Source organism: Trachurus trachurus (assembly GCF_905171665.1).
Source record: "Trachurus trachurus genome assembly, chromosome: 4".
In the NCBI taxonomy this organism is placed as follows: domain Eukaryota; kingdom Metazoa; phylum Chordata; class Actinopteri; order Carangiformes; family Carangidae; genus Trachurus; species Trachurus trachurus.
Genome location: NC_139898.1, coordinates 18,675,259 through 18,689,110, shown reverse-complemented (window position 1 = coordinate 18,689,110; position 13,852 = coordinate 18,675,259). Strand labels below are relative to the sequence as shown.

General features: G+C 41.2%; 1 protein-coding gene across 4 annotated transcripts in view; it reads left to right on the top strand.

The window, feature by feature from the left end:
* negr1 (neuronal growth regulator 1) overlaps nucleotides 1-13,852 on the top strand; it is a 134,790-nt gene that overhangs the window by 30,028 nt on the left and 90,910 nt on the right. For all 4 annotated transcript variants that reach the window (XR_014595354.1, XM_083970753.1, XM_083970755.1 and 1 more), the window contains exon 2: nucleotides 11,399-11,637. Coding sequence is in view for 3 of the 4 variants with exons in the window: in XM_083970753.1 (XP_083826879.1) it covers nucleotides 11,399-11,637 (239 nt within the window). In the remaining variant the exon portion in view is untranslated. The remainder of the gene's footprint in view (nucleotides 1-11,398; nucleotides 11,638-13,852) is intronic.

The following is a 13,852-nucleotide window of genomic DNA, read 5'->3' as shown; positions in this document are numbered from 1 at the left end:
TGAAATACGGTAACGTCCGTCGAATCAATTCTGTTTTGAAAGCAGCATCATGCACCCTCACTTTGTGAAGACCCGTCCAACTCTGCCAGTGAGCGGATAAAACTTGCTGCCATCCGTGGTTTGATCACAGGCGAGTCTCAAACTCGGGGACAGTGACTATCAAACTACTGTAGTTGTAAACCGTGTCCGAGTGTGTCCTGTGGTGGACAGTTAGTGGCCTGTTCGATGTAAAACTTTACATCAGCTTCAGGAGGACAACGCTCTCCATTCACAACGAAGCCTGTGATGTGATTTGTTTATGAGGGTTGAGATGTGCAGTCAGATACATAGGCATTTGTATAATACACTAATCAAAATATAGTGCTGATGTGAAAAAACAAACATGTATTATTGTCTTTCACCCATTTGTAATTGCATCCTTAACTTCTAATTGATTCAAATATACATGTTCTTTCTATACTAGAAAGGATAAGAAAGAATAGAAGAAAGTACGTAAGCAGAACATGTAAATATTTAGTATTTTAATCAGTAGTTGCGATTAATCAAGGTTACATTTTCAATTGTTTGACAGTCTTACTGCTAACTGCTTATCTCTGTGAAACATTGCTGCTCTGCTCCTGTCTTGTTGGATCTCTTTTAAATAGGCCTGTAACGATACACCAAAGTCACGATTCGATTCGTATCTCGATTTCTGACCCACGGTTCGATACACGATTCAAATTTTATTAAGGTTAAAAAAAGAAGAGATTTTGATAGCAAAAACTGGATTATTTATTATAACAACAATACATAGCCTAACATTAACAATTATAACTAGGGCTGCCCCCAAATAGTCGACCAAGCACTGGACGACCAAAAAAATGATTCAATTAGGCTAAATTTTATTTATAAAGTGCATGCACAGGGCAAACTCAATGCCATTTAGCCAACCAAAATCTCATTGGTCAATTGGTCGCAGGAAAAAAAAAACATTTGGAGCCTTGTTTTGTCAAAATTAAGTCAAAATCAATATGACTGAACTGTATATGAAAGGCTATAGGGCTTTTAATTTGAAGGGCCAGATACAGGAAGTCGTGACACACACTCACTGTCAGTTTGTTGTTTTTTTACATGGCACGGCTGGTCCGGTCCCTCCTTTTTTTCCCTCGTCAAGAGCGACTTCAGACGTTTCTGGTTTGGAAGTACGTACGACCGCTGTTTTCAACATTTAGCGGGCGCTGCTTTGAGTCCCGGCCCCGTCCCACAGCGCTCACTGGCCGTCAGTGTCACAGTGTCACGGAGCAGAGACATGACAGTCCCCGCTGCAGAGTCGCGCACTGCTCCACGTCGCTGCCCCCCGCCCCCCCCCTCGTCACAGCAGCCTGAGCTCGCAGTCACTCACCCTCCTCATCTGTGTTTATTGGTGATAAACGGGCATAACGGTAAAACCCGACCGACTTGTTGAAACTAATCACGTTCATAAGCTGTGTGCAGAGCGATCTGGCTGTGTGATGTGTGTCTGAGTGACTATGGCAGAACATGTCTGACAGAAAAAAAAAAAAACAGCCACGGAGCGTTGGAATGGGTGTGTACTGCCATTTCATTGGCGACAGGTTCGTGTCTTAGAGTGTCGCGGTTTCGGTTTCGATACGTGTATCGTTACAGGCCTACTTTTAAAAAGCCAAATGTAAGAAAATCAAAGTCTGCTCAGGCCTAGGTGCAGAAACAGATTGTGTATAAGAAATCCCAGAGACTATTTAGCTGTCTCGATGTTGTGATTGTGATTCAATGGAGCTGAAATTCTGGTTCAGTGCTGTGTTTATTGAAGTGCTTTCGGACAGTGATATTGAATAACTTTAGAGTTTGCCTGAGGAAATAGATTCCTTGTCAATATACTATTTGTTTAACAGATAATGGCTCAGTAGACCGCTTAAATGTTTCATCATCCTTTGTCTAGCCTGCGTTTTGAATGTGACATTTAACAGTGTCTGCAGCGAACTCAGTTTTGACGTGCACGTATTACGCAGAGCAGATTCACACAGAAGGAAGGATTGTCTCGAGTGGAAAATGCTCACCCATTATGCCTCAGCAATGGCTACTCTTTATATCCTGCATGAATTTCATCTCTCAACTTTTATTCAACAGCTTTGTTGAATTTGTTAGCCCCATTCAGTCTTATTCATTCAAAGTTGAATTCATTCAGTCAATGTCAATGCTTGAAAAAAAGAGAAAGAATTAATATTGTGAATTAATCCAGAGATTACTCGTGTAGGGCTCTGAACGATTTTCTGTACAAGAATTAGTTCTAGTGGGAAGACTAGTGTTGACTTCTACTCAAATTGAAATAAGCAGCTTGGGAAATCTTGCCTATGTGAGCAGTAGAAACAAGAGAAAAGAGAAGCTACAGTACGAACATAGCCGTTCACTATAGCTCACACATGAGGGATCTCTTTTTTTCTTGTGACACATTGTGCTCTGCTTTGACTCAGCTGCTTCCACGCATGTGAAACAATACAAAATCATTCAACCATAGGCATTCAAGCACGGGTCGCTTCATTCGTATGCACTGGCAGGGAGGAGGGCAGGTGCACCTTAAGGGGACCCAAAGCTGAAGGGGACAAGATGATGCTGTACAGGTTTTTGTTGTAATAAGTTCTGTGGTAACAACAAACTGGGGGCATGGGTTTTTATATGTAGTCAGACAATTCCTGGTTGCTGTCTCAGTCGAAGGCTCCATCTCTGTGTCAGTTCAGACAAAAAAATAAAAAAAATACTGTAATGAAAAAAGAGAATTCAGAATAGATAACACTCAAAGTCTCCTCACTTGAAGAGAGATTTTGGAGTTTCCAGTGGCTATGAGACAGTTTTTATACTGTTCTCTGTGTCTGTGATGTTAGGTGTTGGTTTCAGCATTGGGTCTGTGTGGATTATAGTTAGAAGGCTTCAGATGTGTCCCACCGGCCACAGTCGACAGGATTATTTTAGGGATTAAGAGCCTGGTGCGCTGTACCTTCGTTGCACAGCACTACAGTATGTCCTCATTCTCCCTCAGTCACTGCAAAAACTCAACATCCCATCCCTGAAATACCCAACCTCCAGCAATAAACCTACTCCTATGCTCAAGGGAACGGGGGCTCCACCACAACATAGAGGAATTATTGATGGACTGAGCATTTATGCTTAAATTGTAAATATTAATACCATAGTTCTGATTAAAAATTAAGAGCCCTACTTTTTTGGGGGGGATAAAGATTAAAGCAATACAAACAATTTCAGTGACAACATGATGCACTTGGATGGCAGTGGTGTAGAAAACACAAATTAGAATCATTTAAAAACATTTTATTTATCCTTTGTGTGTTTTCTTCACGTTTCAATCAAAGTCGTTTGTAAATGTGATTGTTCAGTCTGGAGAATTCCCAGTAAGTCATGAGCTGAGCTGCAGCGGGAGCTGTGCTTTGGATAGGTCCGCAAACACAGGCGACACTCTTCTCTAGGCTGTGTAACGCTGCCCAACCCTAGCCTGTGCACATTCTCTCCAAACTTGGCCCAGTCCCTCCCATGAATTGGATTCATTTGTAACTCTGTAACTCTGTTGTAACCTTAATTTGTATGGATTTTTACAGTATTGAAATCAATACTTTTACAAATTATTTAATCCAATACTATTTTTATTTATTGATTAGTATCTTAGAGCGATACAGGTTGTGAATCAAAATAATAAAAGTTTTTTTTTTTATTGTTTTGGTGTTTAGTCCAGATGGAAACAGCGTGTTGGGATCCCAACGTTTTCATCAGCCCAAACTGATCTTTTTTGAAACAATGATGTCATACACCCCCACCAATCTAACTACCTAAGCCACATGCAATGTAACAACGACACAACAGCCGACTGATGTCAATTCAGCCGCAGTCGACCAGTGATCCATATACACTGACACGACTCCCAGTCTACATTTAATCAACTTATAATGTTTGGTGTTTGAATACAGCGGGCAAGCTTTCCGTCTTCTTCTGTGTTTCTGGTGTATATGTGTGGCAGTGTCACAGCACCACACACACTCCAAGCAGGCCTGGCATACAGCGTTTTGAGTCGTTTTCAGGATCTGTGTGTAAGCAGATATTTCTTGAAACGACGCTGTGTTTATGGAATTTCTTTCAAAACAAACAAGAAAAAGATTGTTTTTGGTGAAGCTTGCTGTGTGGACAAGGCCTTATATCGTTTTTGTTGTTTTTGACAACCCTACCAATGTCAAATAAGAGATACAAAATGATACTTGATTAATATGGGGTTATTTTTGTCTCATAAATACCCGTAAACGCACAGAGGGTGATCTACAAATGTTCCTTGGTTTGCACACGTGTTTTGCTATCCACAAATACAAATGTCTAATTTGTAACTTGTATTTTGGTTTTTACAAATAAATGTGTTTGTAAATATATTGGGTATTTGTAAATGTATAATTTTCCATTTGTAAAAACAAAAAAGCCATTTGTAAAACCGAAAATTCTGTGTGACTCTGCATTTGTGGATCACCAATTACACACACGCATCTCTTTCCTCAATGACGTATTTCTGAGACCTTCCTGTCGAGATCCACACAGATCCACAAAGACACAGCTGCTGATTCACAAAGGGCCGCTCTCCTCACCAGTAGGGGGCAGTGTTGGCGAGTAGCTGAATTAAAACTAACGAAGAAGACTGCTACTGGCTTATCTCGAGAAATTATTTTAATTTCCACTGTAAATGCGTCACTTTATTAAGTTTTCATATCTTTTCATGCGATAAAGTAACTGTTTAGATCCCCAATATGCGGTTAGTTTATCCAAATGACGCCTGTTTGGAAGTTTGCTCCGCAGTTGGTGGTGGTAGCCTAGTTAACAGCTAACTAGGCTACCACCGGACGAGCGGTCTATCACAGAGGCTACAGCCGGGCTGCAGTGGTGGTCGGCCGGCGAAGTCACGGCGTCTTCTCGGGGGAGAAAACGAGCACTTCAGTAAACCGGTTGCTGCCTCTGGATGAGCGGATCATCACAGAAGCAACAGCCGGGCTGCTGTGATGGTCGGTCGGCTAACCTGCGTCGTCCTCCCAGGGGAGAAAAGGAGCCCATCAATCTACCGGCAGTTTTTTAGAGGTTTACCGCCGGCCCGATGGATTATTTTTAGGAGATAAATGTTGTCTCATTCAGTGGTGTAGTCTGTAGGCTATATCAACAAACAAAACTATTTAGTCTATGATGGGCTATGTACAATCACCACCGCTACATCAATAAATAAATAAATGTTTTACCATGAAACGGTCAGTCAGTTGACATTAACAATGCAGGTTGTTTTCTCCCCTGGGAGGAGACCGCGGCTTAGCCAGCCGACCACCACAGCAGCCCGACTGTTGCCTCTGTGATAGACGGCTCGTCCGGTGGTAGCCCAGTTAGCTGCTCCACAGGTGGAGCTTCACAAACTTCCAAACAGGCGTCATTTGGATAAAAATAACCACACATTGGTGTGGTGGAAAGAGGAGTACTTGCGCCGGGGTGTGCGGTGCACAAAATTTGTAAAATGCGCGTGGACACACCCCGGTGGCGCGGCGCATATGTGCGCTGCGCCTGGCCTGTGAAACTAGAGCCCATAGGCTCTTTTCACTAGTGCTTCAAAATCCAGTCAGTCAGTGTGAAATACATTTTCTCATTTGAGGATTCATTGGACAGTTGAGCTCTGTTGAGGGCAGCGTGTCGTTGTAAAGGTGGTAGAGCGCATAGTGCAGGTACAGTCATCTTCAACTTCATCTCTCACTTTATGTCAAAGGCCAAAAATGGAGTGAAACATCTGTCCCTGACATCAACGATTAAAAGGTCTTCCTCATGCATTTTCATGGCGAGCTCACACTCGCTCATTACGCTCTTCAAAACACTTATTTCATTCAAGCAGGTTAAGTAGATGCCACTGTAACAGAAACACAAAAGCATTGTCTTTAAGCAGATGTTCCACTACAGTGACACAGGAAACCACTAATATTCAGCCTCCAGTCTAACAAAGACTGGAAAGTGAAATATTCCAGGTTTTGTCCTCAGTGTGTGAAGTTGAATTCATACATCAGTGATTGAGTGCTATACAAACTGTTGAAGGACAGTGATACAGAGCTGACTGTTTTGATAGATTTCAGCATCAGTGTTGTGATTGAAAGTGGAGTTTTCATGTTATAGCAAAGGGATGTGCCAGTCACCTTGGGGTCTTCTTTTTCTTTTTTCTTTTTGCAGAACATCCAACATTTAGTCCTTAGATATTTAAAAAAAAATATACAGTAGACTTAGCTATACAAAACAACACGTGACAGTTAACAAACTCAATGTGCAAGACTATGGTTAACACTTAATCGCCCGGGCGTTTAATTGAACCGGTGTTTATTATGCCAGATGTGGTCAGACTCCAGCGGCTATTAGAGCACAGGCGCATATTTGCACGCTGGCACACGGTAGTCTCTGTCTCTGTTTAATAATCGTTGTTGTTTATTGCTGGTTGTTCATGTTAGTCTGACACAATATTTTGTAATAAATTCAAATCATGATGATGATCATGGTTTTTTTTTTCCATTCCTCACCATAGAGCAAAAGTGTTTGCCTCCACATTAACCAATTCATTTTAAGATTTCTTGGTTAAAAAATTGCTGCTTCAGCCTGATTCCCTTTTTCACTGGAGAAGTAGGTGAAGGTTTATCATAGTCAGTCGTTTTCCTTTTTTAATTAGAGTTAAGGAAAACACACAAAAGTGGGCTAGGCTTACATGAGGTCTGCATTGCTTAAGGTCTAAACGTCCTGAGTGTCTATTATATAAGCGTTACATAACTACAAATCTCATACCACAGAGGGACCCGTCCAGAAGTGTATTCATTTCTTCTGCCAAATGTAGAGAATGAAATGCTGAGTGTGAACTACTAGACTGTGAAACTGAAATATTTTTGCAAGACAAGATCTTTGAGGTTGGTGCCAGGAAGAATATATTTACAGTTGAGGAACCCAGAAAACAGTTTTACGAAGCAAATACATATCTGGGTCACAATGATGCCCCGGTGTTAATTATGGCTTCCTATCAAAGAGCCTGAGTGAGTTTGGCTAAACGGATTACAATCTGCTTGTCTTACCAGCTGCCATACTGTAATTAATGGTTTGTCATCATTTTCCATTCATGTGAGGTGCTGAAACACTAGCTTATCACTTTCCCTTTTTGCACATTGTGCATAATCACTAGGGTTTGAATTGAACTCTGTTATATTTGAGCCAAAACCCCCCAAAAGAACACAAAAACAACAACAAAAAAGCTTGTAATGAGCCTGGTTCCTCTACAATCACTCATCAGATGCAGGGATAGATAAAAGTATCAATTAGCACATGTTTGAGGTGTCAGAGCTGCTTCACAGTGATACACTGAGGTCTGTGGAATAATTACCTGAGCTTTGTATAAACCATAGGAAGTCTGCATCCTGGTGGGCTCCTGGAGAAAAGGGACCTGATGAAAGCAGAAGCCCACCTTAGGTGTTATCAGTGTTGTGCTGCTATGGATGATTGAGGGAATGAGCAAAGGAAATGTGGCAGAAGAAAGACCTGGCTGATGCCTGATCTTTTCAAACATGAAGTAGCTTGTTGTTTTTTTATGTGAGATGTCCATGTGAAATGCACTAATAAGATTACATTTCCATTCAAAGACATGAAAAACAATGAGACAAAGCAAACCCATTAAAGCTTGCTAGTTAAAATATCTAAAAGTACAAAGGATTGTAATCTCCCAACTCAAGCTTATCAGCAGATGAATAGGTAAAAAGGCACCACAGGTTAAAAAAAATCAAGTCAAAGTATCCTTGTGGTGGCACACCTCTGTGTCTAGCGAAAACCAGAAGAATGAGAAATGATTTAAAGTGAAATAAGAGTTACTTTGTAATAAAGTTGGAACGTTGGAGGAGTGATTTCAGGCTCCCTTGGTGAGTGAAAGTCCCATTGATTTTTCCCATGCGCAGTATTACATGACTCACAGTAGGAGCAGTTGGATCAGCATGAAACCTTTCCTGGTTCAGTCATCAATCCAAATGATTAACAACAGTTCCAAAATACCTGTTTGTCTGATAAAACGCTGAAGGTAAGGTTGCTTTTCTAAAAAAAAAAAAAAAATCAAATAGGATAGAATAGGATAAAAATAATACTGGGAGAGGCTAACTATGACCCCCAAGGTGCATATTGGCAAGAAGCATCCAGTCAGGCAATTACAGAAACTGCAGTTTTATCTCAGGAGTGTGTATGTCTTTTATATTAATGTTTCACACTCAGTCTACACTACATCAAACAAGCTGCAGTGACTAGGCTTAAACCAGTCTGTCAAGTACATGCCAGACTTCTGATGGGGTTCCCATGTCCAGTATAGTTCTTATTTGACGGCAGCACTGAAGGAAGCAAAGACGGTACCAACGCCTGAGTCAGTGTGCATATGTGAAAACAGGCTGTTTTAACACACCTTTATGAGGAGGTGTTTAAATACAGCCGCATGTATGGCTCCTTGGTGCGATATTACAAAGACAGAGATAACAATAATCATTTCTGGAGGGAGACTGCAACGATACTTAGCGGCGATAAGCGAACTGCAAAAACAGCAAAAGAACATCAAGGGCTGGTTCATCAAGATGAAGAAAAATGTCAAGTCTCAGAGTAGAGATCTCGCCCCGGTGAAGTGTCCTCCAGCCATACTTTTGGCACTACAGCTTTGTTTAAGTGACACTTCATCCAAAATTTATCCTTGAAAAGTGGCGGTTAAAAGTTTTTGCTTGGCCTCTTCGCCAAGAACAGCAGCTGCAGCTCTGTGAGTGTTTTGAACAAACTGATCATGGATGGCAAAGAAGAGAAGGTTATGTGGCAGGTGTGGTTTGAGACCTTTTCATTAAGGTTGCCAGCCGCGGTAGTGGGTGTTGTCGGTGTAACATAGTTGTCAGGTATTGTCCTAGCGTTGTGTCCTCTATTTCCAAACCCCCTCCCCGCCCCCCCTTTTTTAAAGGTGTTAACCTACTCAGTGATTTTTTTAGTCTTGAAGTAGTGTTATTATGTGATGAGAGGAGTGTTGACTGACAGATCAATACTGTGACAATGTTTTTTTAAAAGGCAAAATGACCTTTTTTGGAAACATTTCATATTTTAACACAAGTGTCAAAAAGGATCTTGGTGATATTAATGAGGTAATCTGCAAACTTTCCCTGCTGAGGGTGGCAGCATCTGGACACTGACACTTTTAATCTACACATATTGAGGAGACACAGGTTTTCTTTTCTTGTAAGGTGTCCACTGTGATCAATACCACTGGTGTTGTCACAGGTTTATTATCCAGTATGTAACTTTCCACGCTTTGGTATCTGCACTTTGATCATTTTTTAGGTCATTAAAAAAGAAAACTTGTCACCATTGAAGTACATTGTAACAGGCATGTACTCGAGCCACACTTTCTGCCTCTTTCTGTGGTGTACAACAGCCACTTTCAAGCGTACACTGAGTAAAAGTTTGATTCTGAAGGAACTATTTCTGATGAGAAAACAGAGAAATCAATAGCAGCTCGACCGGAGAACAAGTTTTTGTGGTTACCTTGTTTTACAAGGGTCTAACGATAAATGCTCAGCAAGTTGTTGACAAGTTCTTCACATCAGTGGCTGTGGGCTGCATGCAGGTGGATTGTGAATTAATGTTCAGGCTTTAAGCCCACACTCTCAGCGGGCCCTCACACAAGTGTATACAATTATTAGTCGCTGTAGAGTTTGGTCACTCCAACATTTTAAAACAATTTCTCTCAAAGGAATTCAAAATGTTCTCTATTGGTGCAATCCTGTGTGTTAAGCTTAAAAAAAACTGCACTGTTGTATTCTTTAAAATTGTGAAAATAAAGAAATAAAGATGGAAAAGGAGACAAAGTTGTGCCGCGGCTCCTCAGTAAAAATTGCCTTAGGGCCAGAAACACCATGGCTCAGGTGGTCAATGGGCTAACTAACTGACAGGTCTGTGTGGACTTTACAAAGTACCTAGACCTCTCTCTTGTGTGGGCTTTTTTTTATTATCCATTCTCCATTGTTTGGCACTTTATTTGTCAGAATACCTCTGAGGCAATGCTTTCGCCAGGGGAAACCAGCCTGGACTATACCATTGTCCTCTACCCGTTTCCTGACAGACACTTTCTTGGCATTGAGGGTAAAGAGCTTTGTGGTTAGTGCCAAACTGATTTCCTCGGTGGCTTTACTACTGGTGTTGGCTGTCTTCATGGCATGTCGACAAGAGCTAAAGAGCCAAACTTGATTGCCTCTTTTCCCACTCATTATTACAGTATTTGTCACAGAGTATGATGTGATTCCTTAATTCCAATCCACTGCTGGAGTGATGAGTAAAAACAACAGCGCTCTGACAGTGGTGACCCTGGACTCATCATGTTGTACAATTTACTGATGCTTTGTCTCTGTACAATTAGCTTTCAAAAGGAAATTGTATTGGACTCGGTAATGGAAACACACAAATCCGTCCTAGAATACAGCGCTGTCAGAGCCGGGGATGTTTGATTATTTGTAACTGGGCTGAAGGCCTATACTGTACTTGCGCACAAGTTACTGTATTCACTTTTGTATTGATGCTCATATTGTAAATACTGTGCATCCATCAGTCATGGAGGAACCTACTATATCAAGATTTTTTTTTCTTTGAAAATGTTGTCATTTGTATTCTTCACTCTACGAATGGCCACTATCCTCACCGGGCCATCCAAACCTCTCACCAAAACAAAACTGGATGTATGCACATACATTTGAACACGTTTGCTTAATTGGCTGCTTCACTAGAAATTTCAATGTCTGCTAAGTCGGACCTTGAGAGAGAAGTCTTTGCCCATTTAGATGCACCAACGACAACAGAGCAATCATCCTTGTTCCCAAAGATTACTCATGGCTCTGGCTCTTTTAAAGCAGCTTTAACAGGTTGAATCATGCCCTCCAGGTGCTGAGAGTTCTGTCTTTTATGACTCACTTTCTGGCACATTACCCATTCATGTCTATAACTAAAGTTTATCCTTCCTTAGGTCCATATGTTCCCTGGTCTTCCATTACAAAAAAATGAACACTGAGCGTTGCACATTTTCAGTCTGTTTATACTATAAACCCCAGGACTTGGGGAGAAATGAAACAAAAAAAAACACACACACACACACACACACACACACACACACACACACACACACACACACACACACACACACACACACACACACACACACTACACACAGTCCTCCTCTTAAAGATCTCTCTAATGGATGATATGCTATTTACACAGCACACAAAATTATATTTTCTATTTCAGTTGTTTTTCAGCAGGCTCTTTCTTCTCCTGATGTAACCGAGGTGTCTCCTGTCTCCTGTAGGTGCTACCTGTTGGATGGGATCTCTAAAGGAGCCTGGCTGAACCGCTCAAGCATCATATTCGCAGGGAACGACAAGTGGTCTGTGGACCCGCGCGTGTCCATCGTGTCCAGTGTTGGTGACAAACATGAGTACAGCCTCCAGATACAGAAAGTGGATGTATCCGACGATGGCCAGTACACATGCTCCATTCAGAGTGAGCGCAGCCCACGGCCAAAGCTTCTCAACCTCATTGTTAAAGGTGCGTCTAAGTCATTCTTGTTGTAGTGTACAGGCACGTGTCAATGTGTGTGTCCTTACATCTGTCCCTGTATTTATGTGAACAAGTATTGAATAACAACAGTTGGTATTTACACATTCTCTACAGTAATGATGTGATCATCAGTTCTGTGCATTTGTATGTGGCATCCGATTAGATATCTGATCAGTGGATGCAATATTTTCAAGGATAATTTCCGCATACTTCTATATAATTTTTTGTCCTTTCTGCTTTTATTTATTCAGCATCTTGTTTGTTACTTATTACACGGATCATTTAACCAACAGAATGTTCATAGCGAGTCCGACAGTATTTTCGTGTGGTCCGTGTACCTAATGGTCACAGGTGTATCTGGCACCATCTGTGCAGTAAAAATGTCTGTCGTTCTCTTGTAACATGAGTCAGAGCAAACGCTTTAACCATTTTGCTTGTGTAAAATAACAAGATAAAATCTCCTCAGTAGAAAAAAAGAATCTTCTGTAGAGGCAAACTGACATTGTAAGGTACATTTTGTGCCTGTAGGCTATACAACACAGAGTAGAAGTCTGTTGGTTTAAATGACTGCAGGCAGACTATGTAGCTTTAATCAAGCTTCCCCACGGTTCGGTCGCAGCAGGTAACAAAATAAGATGTGATTTTTAGAGTTCTTAGCTGTATCCTGTCTTGTTATTGACATGCTGTACGTACTACTGCACTGGCTAACAGGTGTTAAGGCTTTGAATTAACATGAAGGAGGAACTACCGTTGAGCTCTTGAGAAGCTGTCCAGATTGAGCCTCGGCTTGGGCATCTAACAAGGTCGATAGGTGCATTTGCATTTATGGGACATCAGGTTGTGGGCACAGGGAACTTATTGACAACAGAATCCTAATTGTTATTTGTCTGAGTAACAGGGTGATGGCTAAGTTTGTATGCTGAAGGCAACTAAAACAGGGAAACAGCCCCACTGACAATCCATCTGCTCTGTTTTACTTAAATATGCAGATACATAGATTTCCTGCATGCATGGCCCAGTCTAAATGTGTTTAAGCAGGAATATTGATAAGAGTTTTAACAGACAAAGGAATAGACAGTCATATTCTGCTTTTAATTCTCGTATTCATGTTGCAACTGTAGAATGATGGCCCACATTCATTGTTCACGTCTCACCCTTGTTGTAGAACAGATGTACTACAAGTGCATACAAAATTATTTTTATTCTCATTTCAAGCCAAGTCAAGGTTAGGATTAATTTCAATAGAACATGATGTTGGAATATGCATATTTCCACACAAGCAGCATAGTATTAATAGAAGAGGTAAGGGTTGGAAACACACCGTTGTAGGAGTGTGAGCTGTGATATGTGAAGTGTGCAAGTGGGAAACAGCTCTCCAGCTGGCAACGCTTTCATAACATATGGAGTCAGCTTAGAAAATTGTTTTAGGCGTGTGATTATACCTGCGTTTTTTGTTTTATCTGCTTTCGGACTGTATTTGTACCAAAGACACTACAGCATTTATATAAAAAATATTTTTTTTAAAGGAAAAAATAGTTACATCAACTCAAAAACAGTCTGGACAGTGTTTTGTTAAACTGTCATCTTTTGATTTGGAAGCTTTCACTTGCACAGAACACAACAGTGAAAACTAACCTCCTCAGGCGTTTGTACCTGTTAAGAAAACCTTAGCAAATAACACAACCATTAGTAATGACACAGGGAGGAGTGTGCTCTCCACTCATTTTGTTCAGATTTGAAGCTGTTGGCTGTCATATTTCAACATGCATCTTCTTGTGCTGTAATAAGTAAGTGGGTGTTGCACTGGTTTGAGCAGGCCTTAAACGCCCTTTGATATGTGTGCTTGTTTATTTGATTGCCTTTTACTGGCAGGCACGTGGCTGTTGATAAGAGTGCAGCTCACCTCAGCTGCCCTTGAAAATGGCCTACTGGTTAACAACCCTGTCCCCTTATCAGGGGCTCACAGAGTTAAAACCCTCTGTAATTTGGAAGTGTCCCAGATTGTGACAATGAACATCTACTGACTCACTTAATGTTAGTTGATGTCTATACACATAAGCTCCATGTGTAAAATACAAATGCAGTGCTCTATCAGCAACTTGTCAACACGTCACAGTGCACCGTGGTGCTCTGCAGTATCAGCGACTGTCCTATAGCTGAAAGGTCACCAGGGCAGTCTCTGCCTGTGCCAATGTGTCCATCA